Source organism: Solanum pennellii, chromosome 1 (genome assembly GCF_001406875.1).
Source record: "Solanum pennellii chromosome 1, SPENNV200".
NCBI lineage: Eukaryota > Viridiplantae > Streptophyta > Magnoliopsida > Solanales > Solanaceae > Solanum > Solanum pennellii.
In genome coordinates, this window is record NC_028637.1 from 107880077 (window position 1) to 107899945 (window position 19869).

The following is a 19869-nucleotide window of genomic DNA, read 5'->3' on the forward strand; positions in this document are numbered from 1 at the left end:
ACCTTATCCTGTCCATCACTCTTCTCTGCTTTTTCGAATGAGAGTTGTTGATTGTGGAACGCCAGTAGGTTGAAAGTGTTGTGGAGCCATCACCCATGTTCTGGCCTTGTGGAGTGTGTATCTACCTGGCTACATTTAAAAAAAAAAAAAAAAAGCTTATTTTTTAGTGTGTTGTGGCCAGACTATGCAGTTTGAAATGTATTGATATAGAATTCTTCAAAGTTATCAAGGAGCTATCTCTTATCTGCTAACGGCAAAACAGAATTACTTGCTCACATTCTCCGAAATCCAATATAAAAAGGGAACAAATTATAAGGAGTTGCAACTTGCGAGAGGAACATACGTCGCTAAGATAGCTATTGCTACAAAATTAATCACAACAATTGCAACATACAACAATAATTTCCAAGTCCTTAAAAAAGAAAATAAATGAGAATTTACCCACAAGATCGAATAAAACATCAAGAAAAAGAAAAATGAAAAAAAGACCCCTATAAGGAGTATTTAAGGGGACAACATAAAGATGTTACAAAAAGGCAGCAACGATTGCAAGCAGCAGAAGATACAGAAGTCTGATGGCTCCTTCAGAATAAAAGAAATCCCTGCATTTCAGAAAACTTCGGCCACCTTGCTAGCTAGGACGCGATCCCTTCTTTCAATGTAACCAAAAGGGAACCATCCTGCTCTGCCCTTGCATTCACCTTCGGCCCAACCATTGTTGGAAACCTGCATAAACCAATGGAACACACTGGCTAGTTATCTATAAGAGATTTGGACAAAATCAACAATTCATAAAATATACACTGCTGCAGTTGACAGAGAATTCTAGCAGAACACAGATGTTACAGCACAGCCAACTCCGAGATAGAATATCACTCTCTCAAACATCATGAACTTCAAGAAGTCTATTAGCCGTAGAGGTTGCCAATATGCAAAATATCAGTTCAGATCAGTAGGAGTTGAATCACAGGCTGAGGATATTCAGTAAAACACCTGTAACTAACATTAGTGGCACCTAAAAACTTCCAGAAAAATTTTAGTAAATACATCATACTGCCTTTTGTTTAAAGTCATTTCTCAAGTTTAGATGAGAAATACCCATAAAATCATGACACCACCATGCAGAAGTGCATTTCGAGCAGAGCAAAATAAACTAACAAACCTTGCGAATAACGATATATTCTCCAACAGACAAATTAAGCTCTACATCAGATTCAGCTTGATATGGGTACATGACCTGTTACCAACCGAGAAAGAAGCAATATTATTGAGCACTCTACGAGTTTGGTAGATTTATTTCATCTACTTGAAATTTCAAAATACTCACTTCTCCGAGAAAGTAACCCATATTATCAGTTGATCCATTTTGTACGGGTGAAGTAGAGACACCATTTACTTCTTCATATGAGGGAGGTGGAGGCATAGTATCCACGGGAGGAGCAGGAGCAGGAGCTGCTTCAATACGTTGGCGCTCTGATAACATCTGAATCATAAAACAAATTACCCTTAGTTGCTCAGTGAAGTGGGAAAATAAGTGGGAGTCCATCATATTAAGGAACTATTTAAACAAATCACACGTACCTCAGCTTCTAGCTGATCAAGAATTTGAAGGATTCTCTGATGGTATGACCGTTCTGATTCAACCTAATCACAAAGATGAAATGGCATTTATAATAATGAAATTTACTTTATGTGGTGTCTTTTAACAGCACATAGCTCCAGGAGGATGGTTACCATGGCAATCAATCGTTGGAGAGTCAATCTTTGCTGCTGAGCTTCAACAGCAGCCATAGCTGCTGCGGCTTCTTTTCCTAATGTATTTGTGTTTGACTTCAAGTCGTCTAGCTTTGTTTCAGCTGCTTCCAGTTTGTATGCCATGTCAGGATGACCTGTTCCTTCTCTCAATTTAGCTTGTCGTCTGGATACTTCAACAGCCTATCTAGGTTAGTCAGAAAAGAGAACTGGCATCTAGCAAGTGCAATCAACTGCTCCAATAATTTTATTTTCATCAAAGTAACTTAAAACAACACATTACATTATGTGTAAGAAAAAATTTCCACATAAATTGTTTTGGAGTCCTGCCTTACAATTTTAAACAAAGAAGCAACTAAATACCTGTGCTTCTGCCTCTTGCCGCATTCTGTCATATCTTTGAGCTAGATGTCGAGCATCTTCCAATGGGGCTCCCATCACCATGGCCCTTAATGGTTCTGCAACCTGGAAAGACAACATCAACAGTCAAGTGGATGGCATGAAACAGATTGGCATGCCGGACAGAGAACAATTGAAGGGTCTTCACACTTGAGTCCTAAACGGTTAGACCAAAATGAAGTGTCTTTCTGAACTTCAACATAAGTGAAGAAAAGGATACTCTCTGATCTAAAATAAATAAATAACATTTTCTAGAGCTCAGCAAATCTTGGCTGCTACAAATAGAACATATGGAACCAAAATCATCAATTGATTGATGCAGCATGATTTTGGAACCTTAAAGAACATCGTTATCTATAGAAACATATAAATCCAGTTCATCTTTGATCTAATGGGACAAAATCCAACCCACTTTTCTTTGAACTACCCAAAGAACTTCAAGTACAACCAAGGTCAATCTCAAGAACCTACAGCCTTCCACTTGACTTCATTTATTGTAATGAGGCATAATTTTGCCCAAAACAAAAGCTTTAAACACGTTGCAGGTTCATGGAAGACTAAAAAGAGATACCACATGACAATCAGATGATATAAATAAGACATCTCCAGCTTGGTTGTGATGTGCAAGCAATATAATGAATACCATTCTCCAAGTTCTAGTCCTTTGTTAATTATATTTGACAGAGTGCTCGGCATTTTAAAGAAACTGACATTTTCTAAAAGTTAAAAAAGAACCTAGTATGAATTTGTTCATATTGCTGGTCCCAAGCCTGGATAAGGAGAGGGATTGCGTTATGCTACCATGTAGCATAAAACGTGTCAATTTACAATAAACTCTCACAAAACATAGAACGTTTAGTAAAAAACTACAACTATATTTCCCCTGGAAAATCACGCCATCGCCAAAACAATAGATGGCTTAGCAGAAAAAATGGTCCCCAACAATAAAAAGGTGGTTACAGTACAAGAAGTACTGGTCCAAAATGATTCTGTGCCTTATTTGATGCCTGGATTAGAAGGAAAAAGGAAGTACTTAAAAAGCGCGATATAAACATGCACAAAACATAAAAAGGTCCCACAAGACAAGATGAATTTTAGAAGTACAGAGTATTGTTGGAGCCAATTCACTTCAATTTCCGCCTAAAACCAAAGATGAACCACAAAAAATATGCATCCAAAATAAGAATTAGATAGATCTACTTGTTCCAGGGAGTGACATTATATATAATTGAGAAGGTTATAAAAATGAGACTATCTCATTAACCTGTGTTCCAAGGGCTTTCAATAGATTCCCTCGCTCCTTCTCCATCTGAGCACGAGCACGTGAAAAACCTAATGCAGCTTTTGACAATGTAGTACCACTTGTACATGTATTTTCAGCGCCATATTTCCTACTATCTTCTGACAGTTTAGTTCCTGTTGGAGAGAAGCCCATGGTGGTCAACAGATATATAAGCTTAGCTTTGGGCCTTAAAAAAAAACAATCAGGAAGAGATCAGAAACTGACCTATTTCAACTTGTTTAGACCCAGTAACAATATAGCCTTCAACACCACGGACAATATCCCTTTGAAAATGCTGCATTTCAGAAGATGACAAATGTTTAATTATTCACGCTTTAGCTCAAAGATTCTGTATATGTATCTCCAGTTAGAAAGGAGAAGAAATACAACTAGCAACGAAAGAAGTAGTCTGTATAGGAACAAAAACTAATTATTTTGTAGGTGTAAGTATGAAATTTAGAAAATATCTAGTTTTCCTTAGAAAGCAAATATTTAAAATTAGAACAAAAAAGAACTTAGATTAGGCAGAAATGCATTTTGGAGGATTTACATAACCAATCCCAACTCATTATAAATTGAGAAGTAATTGACTGGTTGGTTAATTCGAAGTAATGCAACTAAAGCATACAAGTATGTCTGTATGTGGCATAGTTCATCTACAATAAGATTCTATAAATGAGAATATCAAAACTATGATTATGTAAAACTACAATCAAACAGATATACCATGCAGCAGAAGATAAAATGTGAGATTAATTAAGAGATTACATCAACTAATATGCAAGTGAGACTCAACTTCCTAATCTCAATGCGAAGGCCTCCTACAAATCAGGGGGGAAAGGGAATATTATCAGCTAACAAGAGCAACCTTTGCAGCACGAGTGGATATGTAAAGCCTTTCGAGCTTATGATGCTGCTGCATCTCAGCTTCATCAGTCACAAGATCTGAACCATATCCCCCAGCCCCAAACTGCTTGAGGACAGCCTGAAAGGAGAGAAGTGAAGAAAATATTAAGGACTTTCAATAGCAGTAATTTGATCAATTGCAACAACTAAATACCAGAACTATTCATTAAAAAGAAAAGCCTAAAGAGCAAAGAATTGAGACCAGATATAGATGATTGGAGCCACAAACATGAGATCAAAGCTAAAGCTGGACAAGCTAACCTGGATCAAGAATCTATGAATGAAGGAGCTAGATAGAGGCCTTGATAAATATTGTGATGGAAATCGTGGGCCGCAAAATAGATAAATCATAATGTAAGACTTTGAACTCAATCTTCCACGAGACTAACTGACCTCCTAAAACGTTACTTCTCGAACATTAATTTCCTAAGCTATAACTATAATACAAGAAAATATGACTCAATCTAGTATAGTTTGTGATATTTGGACAAGAAAAATCACTTCATAAATAAATTGAAGAGCATACAGAAGTTAGTCGCAAGATTGTCTACAAGAATTCGAGTGCCACACACCCGAACTAAAATATAACATAGGGCTTCAGGTTCAACATTTTCGATATCTAATATCTCAAAAGACTGAACAAAATTATAAGAAAGTCCAAGTGTTGTACTAATTAAAGAGTGCCTAAGGCAAGTCATAAGGATTTCATAGTGTAGACATTTCAGAACAAACAATGCATTCTCATCGTAGATGATGAGTTTATCCCCTCAAAGCATCCAAAATTACTAGATTATCAGGCCTAGCAAAAAGCATAATTGCCCAAAATCAGGGAATTTTAGTACACATCCCATTATTTTCTCTTTGATTATTTTAAAACAATATTTTTCCTTGAGTCCAGGATTTATAAGAAACAGTCTGCGCTAGTGGTAAGGTCTAACTACACTCTACCCTCCCAGAGTGGAATTACACGGGGAATGTTTATGTATAATTTAACAATACATCAAAACAAATTTAAACTTTACTACCATCAGTCCACAAGGACATATAACACAAAACCAACTATAACTGGGCATTACTTAGATATGATACTACTTTAACGGTGATAGAAAAGTAGTATATTTTATCTACTTAAAATCAATCAAAATAAATTTCACAAAGTTAAAATTACCAAACACCTGATACGTAAAATCTACGGATGCACATGAATCAACAAATAACTGAACAAGGAAATAAGGATATTCAAAAGCTGAGCTAGAATACACCAGAACAAGGCACGATTCTCACAGATCAATGCAATCACTGAACAATTACACGATAAAATTGATACAATTAGCTTACAACGGATCAATACATATACTACAGAAACATCAACAAACCTTCAGAATTTACGAATTACAGAGTAACAATATGCTTATATGTAGAGAGAGGAAACCGATCGTACTTGCTGTTGGCGAGCGACCTGTTCCCTGAGCCTTGTAGCTTGCTTTCGGATCGCTTCCATTGACGAACCAAGTGAGGACCTTCAAAATCTGTAGCAATTCAGAGAGATTTGAGATTGTGCGATTAGGTCCGATTCGTCGGAGCGTGATATTCCCTTATTACGGACAGCCAATTTTCGAAATGAGAAAATTAAATTCGAATGGGGTTGTTTCGGAAAATAGGGAAATATCACTTGAACAAGATCTGTAAATTGCACTATTTCCCCTGAGGTTTTTGAAATTCAACAAGTTACCCTTCTTCTTGTTATTTTTATTTTATGTGAACCTATTTGATTCATCATTTAACTTGAATAAGAAATATTCCTCAAGCAATATATATATTTTTCAACATGCCATAAAATTTGTATAAATATAATATTGAAATGTATGGTCTTAAATATGTTATAATATTTACATTGTTATAAAAGCTTATTGCTAGTGAGTGGAGTCAAAAGTAAGTTGATTTTTAAAAAAAATATATATAAAAAATGAAAAAGTTATCATTTGTGCATTTTGGAGCAAATAATTGCTTAAAATAAAGACAATTAAGCTCGTATGTAGTATGTATATATAATAACATGGATTAAGTCATTTAGTGAAAAAGATATCAATCCCACTAATCAAGTATTGAAAAAATAAGAAAAAAAAATAGATATAAATAAGGAATAAGCGAGTCTTATTCAATCAATTAATACGATTTTAAAAGCACAAGCAATTTACTTTATTTTTTCTATTTATCAGACCTAGCTATATTTAAATCACAAAAATTGTTAGAGCACTATTATTATTTAAAGGGTTGTGCTCGTATATAAAGAGTGACAGGATCATTAATTTTTTACATGCAGTAGCTAGAGGAATATTACTCATTTGTTCAAGTTGAATATTGATTTTTCTAAAATAGTGGTCAATAATGTTGCTGGCTTGCTGGGTGATAACCTTTGTTGTAATCGCAACAAGTACGTCTTTAGGATATGATTTTGTTGTGATATTTGTCTAGTATGTTCAATTTGTTTCAAAGGTGAAAAAATAATAATTTGACAAAGACAATCAAATCATAACAAATAAATAATGTTTTCCTACTATGAAAAGATAAATTAAAGGTTAGCCATGTAGCCTTATTTAAATTAGCATTTGCCCATAAATTTTCAAATATTATTTGGTTAAAATTTGGGTGAAATTTTATCTTGTGTTTGATTATAGTATTTATGAAATATATTTCTCCTTTTGAAGAAATATAATTTTTACTCATAAGTTTTTAAAACTATCAAAAATTAACAATTACATAGTACAAGATTTTGTTACCTGAAGTCGATTGTTATCTTTCTATCAATACCATATCATCACTTTCATATTTAGTGAATATTCTATCACTACTTTTATGTTCACGTAAAAAATTACGTAAAATAACTACTATAGAGGGTGAATTTGTAAAAAAAATAAATTTGGTATAGAATTTGAATCATTAAAAGTTTTCAAATAATGAACTTGACCCAAATACTAATTTTTTCCAATATTTAAATTTTTGGTGTTATTTGTTAAATAATAACAAATTGTATGGACAAACATTATTTATTTCAGGACAACTTTCACATTAGCAAACATAAAATTCACATTTGTATGTTATAGCACAGTTTGTATAATTGCACTATAGAACAAACATATATATGTATAATTCGCTATACATATACAATTAACGTGAATTGTATAAAACGAAGTGTACAAAACGAGAAAGAAAAAGAGACTTGGATAGTGAATTGTATAAAATGAAGTGTATAAAACGAATTTATAATTATGAGTGTATAGAACGATTATATACAATTTGAATTTGTATAAAATGAGAAAGAGAAAAAGGAAAAAGAGACTTGGGCAGAGAATATACAATTGAATCGAATTGTATAAAACGAGAAAGAGAGAAATATATACAATTTGAATTTGTATAAAACTGGGCAGGGAGTATTTTTATTGTATAATTATATGTGTGTGTGTATATATATATATATATTTGCATGTGTATATACAATTTTCTCTCGCTTTATACAAACAGAAACACAATTTATTCATTTCGTTTCTATTTGTATAAACGAGAGACGAGGGTGGCGAGCGAAACTAGAGAGAGTGGCGAGCGAGATCTAGGAGAGGGGAGATAGGGGAAAAAAAATATATGTATTTATACAATTCCCTCTCGCTTTATACAAATAGAAACAGATTTTATACGCTTGTGTTTGTATGAAAGTGAGAGGAAGCGAGCGAGAGATGGAGTGTGAGAGGAGAGTGGCGAGCGAGAGTTTGAGGGAGAGAGGTGACTTGCTACGGGCACAATTAAATCAAAGGATGGTCATTGCAATTAATTTAATTTATTAGTTTGCAATTATATACAATTTTCCTTTATTTTATTTGAGAAATTTGTAAACGGGCCTAACAAACTTCTTGGATGCAATTTCGAACCCAACTCACCCAAAATGGGCTGACTTGATATGTTACACTTACATGGACTGAATTTGACACACTTTTAAGTCATGGGGGCTGGAGCCTTGTTTTTCCTTTTTGGATGAATTATAATTTAGAACGATAGGTTAATTCCTAAAAATAATTACATTTGCTATCTAGACATAGAAAAATACATATACTATTTTGTGTCAAAAGTGTAATATTTCTACGTACGCCATTTTCTAATATACAAAAAATATATATTTATTAACTATTATTTTAATGTGCGGCTATTTATGCCAATTCTTCAACTTTCTTTTTCTTCTTCTAGATTTAGGGCCTATAAGCATGGGTTGTGGACCCACTAATTCACTCAAGAGGGTACATATTCTATTGTTTTTACACGATAAATTTAAGTTCTATATAATTACAATACATGAATAATTCATTTCATATAACCATTGAAAGTCAAATGTACCCCTATTAATTTTAAGCATGAAGTAATTAAGTTAAAAGAAGATTTATAAATTAAAAGTTCATTTATGAGATTAATATCTTTAAATTTTCAACCCAATTGAAAAACAACTCCAAATTTAATTTGAAATATCCTAATTTTACCTTATGTATTATATTATTTTATTGTTTACATTTTTACACGCTAAAAATATTGAATGCTCGGAGAAAAGTCCAAGTTCAAAATATCTTCAATAATTATTTTTAGAAAAACATCATTTTGAATCCGTTACCTTGGTTATATCTCTACAAGAGTCACAGACAAATATGAGAAAGTTTTGCTAACAACAAAAATATAAAAGATCCAAACGTGCAACATAAGATAAATTAATAAGTTGTTGCATAAAATAGATGGCCGACTCAAACGATGAGTCTAAAAATCACACTTAGAATCTCTAATGATAATAGCTTAATAAACTTCCATCTTACTAAAACTGTAATTATTTAAAGTGAAAATACAAATAAAGTCCCACTTAGGAATTTAATGAGAAATATATGCTACATATAATAGCGGAATTGTAGTTATAAATTTGCGTTTACTAACAATGGTTGAATTTTTTAGGATTATTAGTGCCTTTTTAAAAATTTTAGTTGTTTAAAAAGAAAAACTCCCCACCCCCGTAAAAGAAAAAGGATAACAATTATTCTTCAGTATTTCTTTTAACTAGCGATGGTTTAACTAATTTATTTATTTTTGTTACTACTTTTTTCTCTTTTGTACCGTATTATTAATTTTTATATTTATTATTTATGGATTAAAAATAATTATATCTTGATTTTTAAAGGAATAATGCACAATTATCCCTTAATCTATGTCCGAATCTCAGAGACACACTTATACTATACTAAGGTCCTATTACCCCTGAACTTATTTTATTAATAATTTTCTACCCTTTTTCGGCCTACGTGGCACTATCTTGTGGCCCCAACGTTGGTTGATTTTTTTTCAAGTTAGTGTTGCGTAGGCCGAAAAGGGATAGAAAATTACTTATAAAATAAGTTCAGGGGTAATATGATCTTAGTATAGTATAAGTGTGTCTCTGTAATTTCAGGCATAGATTGAAGGGATACTTTCTCATTTTTAAATTGTAATTATTTATATTATATAATTTAATAAGAACGATAAATAAAATAAATTGAAGAATGTATGTAAGCATATATGTTACAGTTGACTTTCTAATTCTAGTATTATTATGAGAAGGATTGCATAGTGGAAGTGGAATGCCTGCCAAACACGAAAAAGGGAAAAAAGGAATAAAAACACTTATTTTTCATTTTCTTGTTATTGGATTCCTGATTACTCCTATCTTAGATGTGTACGATGTTAACATCAATCTAATATTTTTTTTCTTTTTATTTTTAAAGAAGAATATATCGTTTGGAATTTTTCATTTGTTTCAATTTTTGATAAAGTACCAGACTTAGTTGAAAATTTTCAAAAAAAAAAAAAAAAAAAAAAAGAAGAAAGAAAGAAAGTCATTAAATTCACTAATTAGCGAATATTCAAACACAAATTCATTGGGATTTTTATTTATGAAAACGAGTTTTTTTTAAAAAAAAAACTACTTCCTCCATAAAAGTAATCCACCACCGCTCCTCATATTTTTGTGTTGAATGTATAAATCTGGTTAGAAGATAAAAAAAAATAATTAGTTGCATGTCGAATCCAAGAAGCAATAATTTATTTTCCTAATTTCTGTAGAAAAATATTTATTTTCGTATCGAACACATCATACATATAATTATTTTAAGATAATATTTTTGTATTTATGATCGAATACAACAGAATAATTTAAAAAATCATTTATTTCTAAAAATTATTTTTTATAGCATCTAACACATGACCCATGGGCAAAGCCACGTGTGGAATGGGTTAATTCGAACCCCTTTGATGAAAATTATTTATTATATGTGATTAAAATAACTTTTTAAACATATATAGTAAATTTTGATTTTTTTTTTTGTTAATTTATGTGTCTGCAATAATTAAATTTAAATTTTTTTTTATAAAATTTCTGATTATACCAATGATTACAGATGACACAAAAATTGTGTGTAGTATTATCTTGTATTAGTATAGCAATTGTATTGAAGTATTATTTTAGAAGTATTAGTTTTCTTGTTACACATGACATGGATTCCCCACTCCCCACCACTCAATAATTTATTTTTAATGCGTATCAACTGGGAGTAGTAGTATTATAATTTTATATTAAAGAAAAATTGGCCAGCTGGTATTCATCAAATTGTGGACATGTGAGTTGTGACTAGCTAGTCAAATAAGGTTTGGTGATAATTAGGTATAACTGATGTGAAAAATATGCGTATTAGTGGGTTTTTTACAACGTACGTAAGCATAATAGGCTTAAAGTACTGCAGTAACATGCACTTATTAAAAATCAATATTATATCACAATTTCTAATAAGTGTAAGGTTGAATATCGAAATGAATATTAATAATAACTTTTAAAATAATTTAAGTCTAATCTTTTAATTCATCTATCAACTTTGCACAATTATGGACCCCTAAAAGTGGTATCAATTCACTATATTTTGTAGCTCGATAGTAGTCAACCGTTCACGATACATTTATAATTAGATTAATGCTAGTTTTCATGTTTTTAAATATGTTTTCACAATTAAGTTTACAAATAAAGAAATATTAATGCCTCTTTTATGTGATTTATAAGAGCTACACTGACTACGTGGAGAAGAGTATTACTAGACTCATAAAACACTACTATAGATATTAATATGTCACCAAAATCATTACTATGGTCTACTAAATGTCCAAGCCCATAGACATTTTATTATTTATTTTTGTGTATATTTTCAAGCTACGAATAAAAATAGTAAACCAATACATAAACGGGGCAACAACCATAAATCAAACCCCACATCATTCTGCCGCCATCTCCATATTTGTCACACAAATATATTTACCAAAATATTGATTGTTTGGCTAAACTGGCTCATGAATACTTTAAATATCGAGTAACATATTTTATTTTATTTTTATCAAAACAAAAAGAAATCTTTTTCTTTAATTAGGAAAAAAAATTAGAGAAAAAGATAACAAATACTACATGACTGACATCTAATTGGCGGAGAAAAGACGTAGTATGCAGGCCAGACTTTGTCGTTTCTAATCGTGTTAGTTTGTGGAAGACTTTTGACTAGCAATTTTCATAATAATAATAATAATAATAATAATATAAAATTATTATTATTATTATTTGAAACTTTCTACACTATTACACACGAAAACGGAAGAAAAAGAAAAGGAGGAGGAAATTAATTAAACAACTCAAATTATATGAAGGCACGTATTACTTTTGTATGTAATAATAAATATAGTAGTATTTTTTTCCTTAATTACAAAAAAAAAGTGTCTAATATGTTGAACACTCGAACATTCTAGAATATAGGCTCATTTAAAACGAGATGAAACTAAAGGACCACGAAAAATTGTCGTCTTCGCAAGTTCATAGTTTAATTTGGTCCTAGCTCGTTTATGATATGGTTGACTAGCACTACTTACTACTAAACGTTTTTAATTAAAATGTTGTCAACGAATAAGAGGATGGAGAGAATGAGAAATTATATATTATGGTTTAATTTGGTTGTATAATATGAATTTTTCATGCAAACTGAAAATTAGTAGTAATGCAATATGTAAATTCCAGTAGGAGACGTATAACAGGTGCGATTTCTTTTTATCTATTTTAATTTTTATGAATAGAATTATTTGCTATTTGTTATTTATAAGAGGTGATAGGGTTCCTTTAAAATAAGTTGAGATGTGCTTAAATTGACATAAATATCAAAATCATACGAAAAACGATGATTAAATTTGTGAATATACTATAATATTTCTATTATGTTCACATAAAAAATTGAAGCAAATACATGATTCGATTATGATTCTCTCTCCCCCAATTCTCCTTCCTCTAACACCATTTTTTAATGCAGTTTTATTTTTTTTAAAAAGCAAATGATTCACAATGAATAAATATATAGCCGGGGATTAGTGTTTAGCAACGTTATTTTTGATACAATTACTATAATGTATAGTGTGATCATGTGATTCGCGTTGAAAATTCAACACTTTTATTTTAGTAAAATACAAAATTATCTATTACTTAAATTTTTTGAAATGATTGTGGATAGAAAGTCTATAAATTAAAGCCGCCTCGAACTAATTTAAGGTTAAAATGCAGTTAATGTATTTTCATGTATTCCCTCAAAAGTTATCTGACTTATTTTAATTCAACACAAATTATAAAATTAAAATACTTCTAAATTTTTAAATATGCCAGATAAAAAATTAAAATTATAAAACTATGAAAATTAAAAAATATATATATATATATATATCTTTTTTTCAAATTGACTACAAAGGGAAAGTATCACAAAACGAAAATTCCATAATACTGGAAGTAATGATCAAATCATTATTAACAGTCAAACTCATAATATAAGAGTTCAAGTTGTCCAAATTGTTGACTAGTGAGCCATATATTAGGGAACTAGTAAAACTCTATGTTAGTAGTAACTACTATTATTAAAAATCAAGTTGACGTTAAAAAAAAAAGCCAAACAAAACAAAAAAAATGTACACTTTCTTTTTTTTATATATATAAAAAATGAAAAATTGACAGATAGAACTCACATGTGGAGCTCCTCACTCCTGCGCTGTAGCTTCCGCTTTTGACTTTTTTTTTTTTAAAAAAATAATAATCGTGAAATCCTTTCATTTTATTTTGCTTGACATTTTTATTTTTTATTTCGTCCGAGGAAAAAGATCATTTTATTATAAATAAATAAAAATTTAATTTTTATTTACTTTAATCATATAAATTATAAATTAAATCTTTTTAAAATAGTTATATTAAATTAATAATATCACATAAAATAAAATGAAAATTTAAACACGCTGATTCATTTTCCAATCACTTTTTTCTTCAAAAATGGAAAAAAAATAAAATAAAAAGTGTGGAAGTGGTGGGATGGTCCGATGACTTTTCGCCGTTTGGAAAAGTTTGGTAGTTGCCGGCCAGGCGACGCACGATGTGAACTATTCATGAAAGACACGCCTCCAACTAGGCAACTACTACTTTGGTGTATGAATTATAATATATTCCTATTTTCACATAAGTTTGGTAAAATCTAAGAGAAAATACATAATTAAAATTAAATCTATGTGATAAATATTTACTCAGAACTTAGTATGTTTTACAAAATCAAGCAATTTAAATGTATAATGAAAATGAACATTACTTAGTCAATAAAATATTAAAATAAAATCTTATTAAATTAATACTCGATTAATTAATAATCTCTCTACAATAATTTTTTTATTTTGACTCGAACAATTGAAAAAATCACTCATTTCGATAAGATAATCAGATAATATATTTTTAGATTACACCCTATAAATATATGGTCTCATTAATATTATTATATATGGAGTAAGAATTTCTTAAAAGTACAAATATATCTAAGGCAATTTACTTAAATATGATTTTATTATGTTCTGTTCTTTGGTAAAAATATATAATTGAAGCTCATTTCTAACTTTTGTTGTTGCACCCAAAAAAGGTGTTGTCTTTTCTAATTTCACTATAAAATTGTGAAGAGTTCTAGACGTGATAAGTGTTTCCTTACGTGTAACAAGTTTCAAATTTTTAACTTCATCATCAATGTTGTTTTTTCCAATGATATCCACAATTTGGATAAAGATCTGGACCTCTGAACATGTATCATTTTACCATTCAATATATTATTAACTTTCATATTATTGCGGTAATTAAAATCATTAGTCACAACTTCATGTTTTCACGAATAAATTCTTTCAAATTTTCTGAGATTTCCCTACATAATTTTTAGTGTCAAAATACTCATTAAATTAATAAATATAGAATTATTACTATTTAATAATATCTTTATAAAAATATTAATATTTTATGATCCACATATAGTAATTTAGAGAGATTTTACCGTACATTAAGAACACAACATACATTCTACATATAGTCTTCTAACTTGGTTACTAATTATTGCTTACTTGCTTCTACAGCACCCTTTATTTGAGTACTTACTCTTATTCAAATTTATATTTTCTTGAACACACATTTTACTCTAAAATGTTCTTTTCAATTACATATTATTGGAACTACACGTTTTAAAATGTTTTTTCAACTACCTAAATTTAAATGATATGTATTTGCATAAAATTTTATCTCCTAAATTTATGTCTAATTCACACATCATTTATTGCGCTATTACCATTTATCACTAGATAAAAGTCATGTGAGTTTCTTCCGTATCACATTATAATATGAATTTTATATTTAAAAAATAATTTTTCAATATAAATTTGACCTTGATTATCAAGTTTGTTGAACCGCTTCGGACAATAAAAATATTTATTTTGTATGTTCAATTTATATGATTTACTTTGCTTTTTAACAAGTATCCCAAAAAATGACATATTTAAATGTCCATTCATGTTTAATAAAATAATTTTTTGCTATATAAATATCTATAACTTATTATATAATACAGATTTTAAAAATACTTTTTACTTCTTAAATTTTATAATAAATCAAATTAAATCAATATCAATTGAGACAGGAGGAGTAATTCTTTTTGGCGCATTGTATATCATTCGAAATCAAAATAGGAATGGATGAGGCGGGAGAATGATTGATGAAAATTCCAAAATATACCAAATCATAGCGGCGCAATCAACGCGGCAAAGTTTGGCTACTTTTCTCTCGTTTTGTCAAAATTATCTCCACAGATTGTTATTCAATAATATTTATCTAATTTAAAAAATTAAAAATAATATATTTTATTGTTTATTTTAAATTTTTTATGAAATATTATTTATCCATTCTATATATTTTCAATGTATTAAAATGGAAGTTTTAATAAAGTGAAAGATAATATTGTAATATTATCTCTATAATTTATTATTTTTTAAGATATATATCAAATTAATAATGGACAACTATAATTGAACAGAAATAAATATATGTCTAAAAGAAATATCAATAGATGGTATAATTTGATTTTTTTGAATTTTCATAGCGCCATATTTTCCAACTATTCATTCACATTATTCTTGTCTTTTTATGATATGAATTATTTATTTTTCTCTCTTTTATAATAAAAAGTTGTCGTTCATGACATTGGAAATGCTTACCATCAATATCATCACGATATATTTAACATTCTTCTTTTTTCAAATTTGAAATTCAAAATTCAAATTATACAAACTTCAAATATTTAAAATGCATCCAAATAGTGAAAATCTTATATGTATGTATTTAATGAACAGTGGAAATCTGTAAAACCTATAAAATTTAATAATAACGATTTAAGTTATAATAAATAAATTTTAAATTTAGTATATGTATATATTTAATGATCTTATTAATATAATAAAATATTTAAACAAAATTTATCGAGTTCAACTGAAACTCATAGAGACTACTAGCTCCATTTCAATATTCAATTCGAATATAAAAATTTCATAGATGAAATTGTTTCCTCGTAAATTTGAAGAAAAAAAAAGAAGAAGCAAATGCTTCTCGATAAACCACCATGAAGACAATAATCATTGTGTTGCCTAACTAAAGTTTTGATTATTGACCTATACTACCCCCACCAACCCAATAATCACCCCCTCTAAAAATTTAAATTTATTGACAAGATCTCTGTCATTCTGTTAAATACATGCTTATAATATCTTCTAATATTTGCTGGCAAATAGGACCACATGTGACTACTAAATATTTGATCACACAAATCAAATATTTTATTTTATTTGGATTTTCTAAAATTGAAAATCTTATTGTTTACTAACTCATTTTAGCGAATAATGATATGATTTTTTTTCTTCAATTTCACTATCATATTTATAATAATTTTTTAATTTTAGAATTTCAACATGTATCAAATTTAAAAGAATTAGTAAAACAAAAGCATCATTAATTTAATGTTAATACAAAAGAATGCGCATTGAACATTAGGTGAAATTAGAGAGTAATAAAATAAAGAAAAATGATTCCATCACCAATCAGCCAAAAAATATGTAGTTCTATATAAAATAAATAATATTATCTACTTAATGAAAAATGATTGCCCAAAATTAGAATTAGAAAAATAAAATGGAGTGAACTTTTGGAATTTTGTATTTCATGAGGTGCTAGAAAAACTAATTTTCACAAGCTAAATGGTGAGATTTCATCAAAATTGTTATTTTCCCACTACTTCATTGACTGTTTATTATTTATGTTTGCTAAAAATATTGAATAATTAAGTCAACCAAAAAAACAAATAAGAAATGAAGTATTTATTTGTATCTCAATGCTGATGAAATCGAGGCCCAATTGTTGCTTAAACTTGTGTATTTGCGCGTATATGCCTAGTGAATCGCAGCTAAATTTAATCACTTCACAATTAATTTTATTTGACATATTTTTTGTACGTTTTTAAATTTTATTTTATCTTTTCATATTTATTACTCTGTTAGTTCAGTATTAATTGTTATGATTTCTATTTTTAAAGTCAAAATACAAAAATTTTGACTAACATTGTTAAGATGCATTTTTTCATTATATTAATGTGAAAAAATTGTAATTTATAGTACTTTTCATATAGTTTTAGAGTATTTATTATTTTTGTTTAAAATATCGAATTAATGTGATATAATTTACCTTTCAAAATTAATTAAATTGACTTTCGATAAGCGCAACATAACAAATATTTCTGGACAGAGGGAATAATTAAGATAAATTAATTATTTTAAGTCAATTATTTATGGTAAATATTATATTTAAAATGGACCAGAGAGAATTAGAACTCATCTATATTTACAAAACTTCAATTAAAATTCAACGCGGTAATAACTTGACAATTTAAGGGCTGTCTTTCTAGAATAGCCCTCTCTTTTTGACCCTTTTTTTTTTCCATCTTATTGTTCTTCTAAAAAAAAACTTTGAAATTTAATCAAAGCTTTCATTTTCACTTTCCCGGCTTTGAATCGTAAACCATAAATCAAATAAATAGCCTTCTTTTTAAATTTATTTTCCAACAAATACAATTAAAAAGCAGAATATTACAAAAAATCAACTTGAAATTCTGAACCAGTCACAAAAGAAAAGACTTGTCACCTAGCCAATAATATTACAACATCTGTAAATTAAAATTTCATGCGTAACGGCCCACCGTAATAATAAATAGTACTCCTCAATTATTAAACAAAAAAATAATAATTCAATTCTACAGTTATTTTTCTGATAAAAAGGAGAGAGAAAAAGTAGATAAAAAGAGGAAAAAAACAATAACCCACCCACTAGTTTCGCCCCCTTTTCAGTGCTTTAACCCAAAAACTCATCTTCTCTACTTTTTTTTCTTCTGCAATTATACAACTTCTTCTTCACAATTTTCATACCATAAAAACCAACGTAAACTACTCTGTACCTTTGAAAACAAAACTTCATTTTTTTGGTGTTAGTTTTCAATTTTTTTTTCCTATGGAGTTGATTGAAGCAAGAGCATTGAAATCCAGTTTTCTCTCAGATATGGCTATGAAAAATACCCAACAAGTTTTTCTTGACGATATATGGTGTGTAACAGGGATTAATAATGGAGCGAGTGAGGATTTTTCAGTTGATGATCTTTTGGATTTTTCTGACAAAGATTTCAAAGACCCAGAACTGCATGAAGATGATGAGAAAACCTCCTTTTCTGGGTCTTCTCAGAGAAGAAATTCACAGGATTCTACTTTTTCCGGCATGGAAAGCTTTGGTTCTTTAGCCGGCGAACTCCCTATTCCGGTAAAAACTCATGGCCTTCGCCTTGGGAAAAAGAGAAATTTGCCAATTTTTTGTTTTTAATTCTTTTTTTTGTAATATTTGGATTTTTATGGAAAACCATTTTAACAGGTTGATGAAATGGAGAATCTTGAATGGTTATCCCAATTTGTGGATGATACTCCGTCGGAATTTTCGTTGTTGTGTCCTGCCGAAAGTTTCAAGGACAAAACCGGTGGTTTTACAGAGTCCCGGTCTGAACCGGTGGTTAGACCAGTTGTTAAGAAAACGAGAGTTCCATGTTTCCCTTTACCGTTTCCTGTGAAACCGAGAAGCAAACGGTCCAGACAGGCCGGAAGAACATGGTCTTTTCCGTCGACGGCAGTTTCAGGAGACTCTTCTTCTCCAACTTCTTCGTCGTACGGTTCTTCACCGTTTCCGTCTGGTTTTTTCACGAACCCGGTTTATGACGGTGACTTGTTTTGTAGCGTAGAAAAGCCACCGTTGAAGAAACCAAAAAAGAATCCATCAGCAGAGACCGGTTCAGGCCGTCGGTGTACTCATTGTCAGGTTCAAAAAACACCCCAGTGGCGAGCCGGTCCATTGGGTCCAAAAACTTTGTGCAACGCTTGTGGTGTTAGATACAAATCCGGTCGGCTTTTTCCTGAGTATAGACCGGCTTGTAGTCCAACTTTTTCTTTAGAAGTTCACTCAAATAGCCACCGGAAAGTTTTGGAGATGCGGCGGAAGAAGGAAACCGGTGAGCTTATTGACTCCGGTTTAGCTTCTATGATTTCAACTTGTTGAAATGAAAAAACCCGGTTCAGTTGAAAAAGCGGTCTAGTAGGTCTAGCTCGGTTGCGGTTTAAATGTGAAAATTTTGGTAAATTGTGGGAAGTAGGAAGGGTAGACGTAGAAATGTAACGTATTTTAGGGAGGTTATTGTAATTTTTACTTTTAGAATTTTGCTACTTTTTTTTTTTTTTATCAGTTTTAAATTTCTTTTTTGCAGTGTAAAATCTAATTTATTTGCAGTTTAGTGGTCAATCTTATAGAAACCATTCATTTGTTTTTTATTATTTTTATTTTTGATAAAAGTAGGTTGGAAAAATTCAAAACGGTTGAGCGGTTTCTGACAACTCTAAAAAATCTAAATGCTCATATCATTAATTCACTTGCCAAATTTAGTACAACAACTGCAGCTCAAAGTACAACCGTGTTAGTCTTTTAATTTGTTAGAAATAACCATACAAGCTAACAGAACTTATATTATTTTTTTATTGTTTTT

At 29.9% G+C, this 19869-nt stretch overlaps 2 protein-coding genes across 2 annotated transcripts; one reads left to right on the forward strand and one right to left on the reverse strand.

The window, feature by feature from the left end:
• Positions 1-326: 326 nt before the first annotated feature.
• LOC107008510 (SH3 domain-containing protein 2) lies at positions 327-5984 on the reverse strand. Its single transcript, XM_015207576.2, has 10 exons — positions 5781-5984; positions 4302-4418; positions 3659-3728; positions 3416-3567; positions 2116-2217; positions 1735-1935; positions 1582-1644; positions 1328-1483; positions 1163-1237; positions 327-726 (listed from the first exon to the last, which is right to left on the reverse strand). Exons 1-10 carry the CDS (start codon positions 5838-5840, stop codon positions 610-612), a joined length of 1113 nt encoding a protein of 370 aa, XP_015063062.1. The 5' UTR covers positions 5841-5984; the 3' UTR covers positions 327-609.
• A 12049-nt stretch (positions 5985-18033) lies between these two features.
• LOC107008577 (GATA transcription factor 5) lies at positions 18034-19660 on the forward strand. Its single transcript, XM_015207676.1, has 2 exons — positions 18034-18605; positions 18714-19660. Exons 1-2 carry the CDS (start codon positions 18303-18305, stop codon positions 19386-19388), a joined length of 978 nt encoding a protein of 325 aa, XP_015063162.1. The 5' UTR covers positions 18034-18302; the 3' UTR covers positions 19389-19660.
• Positions 19661-19869: the final 209 nt, after the last annotated feature.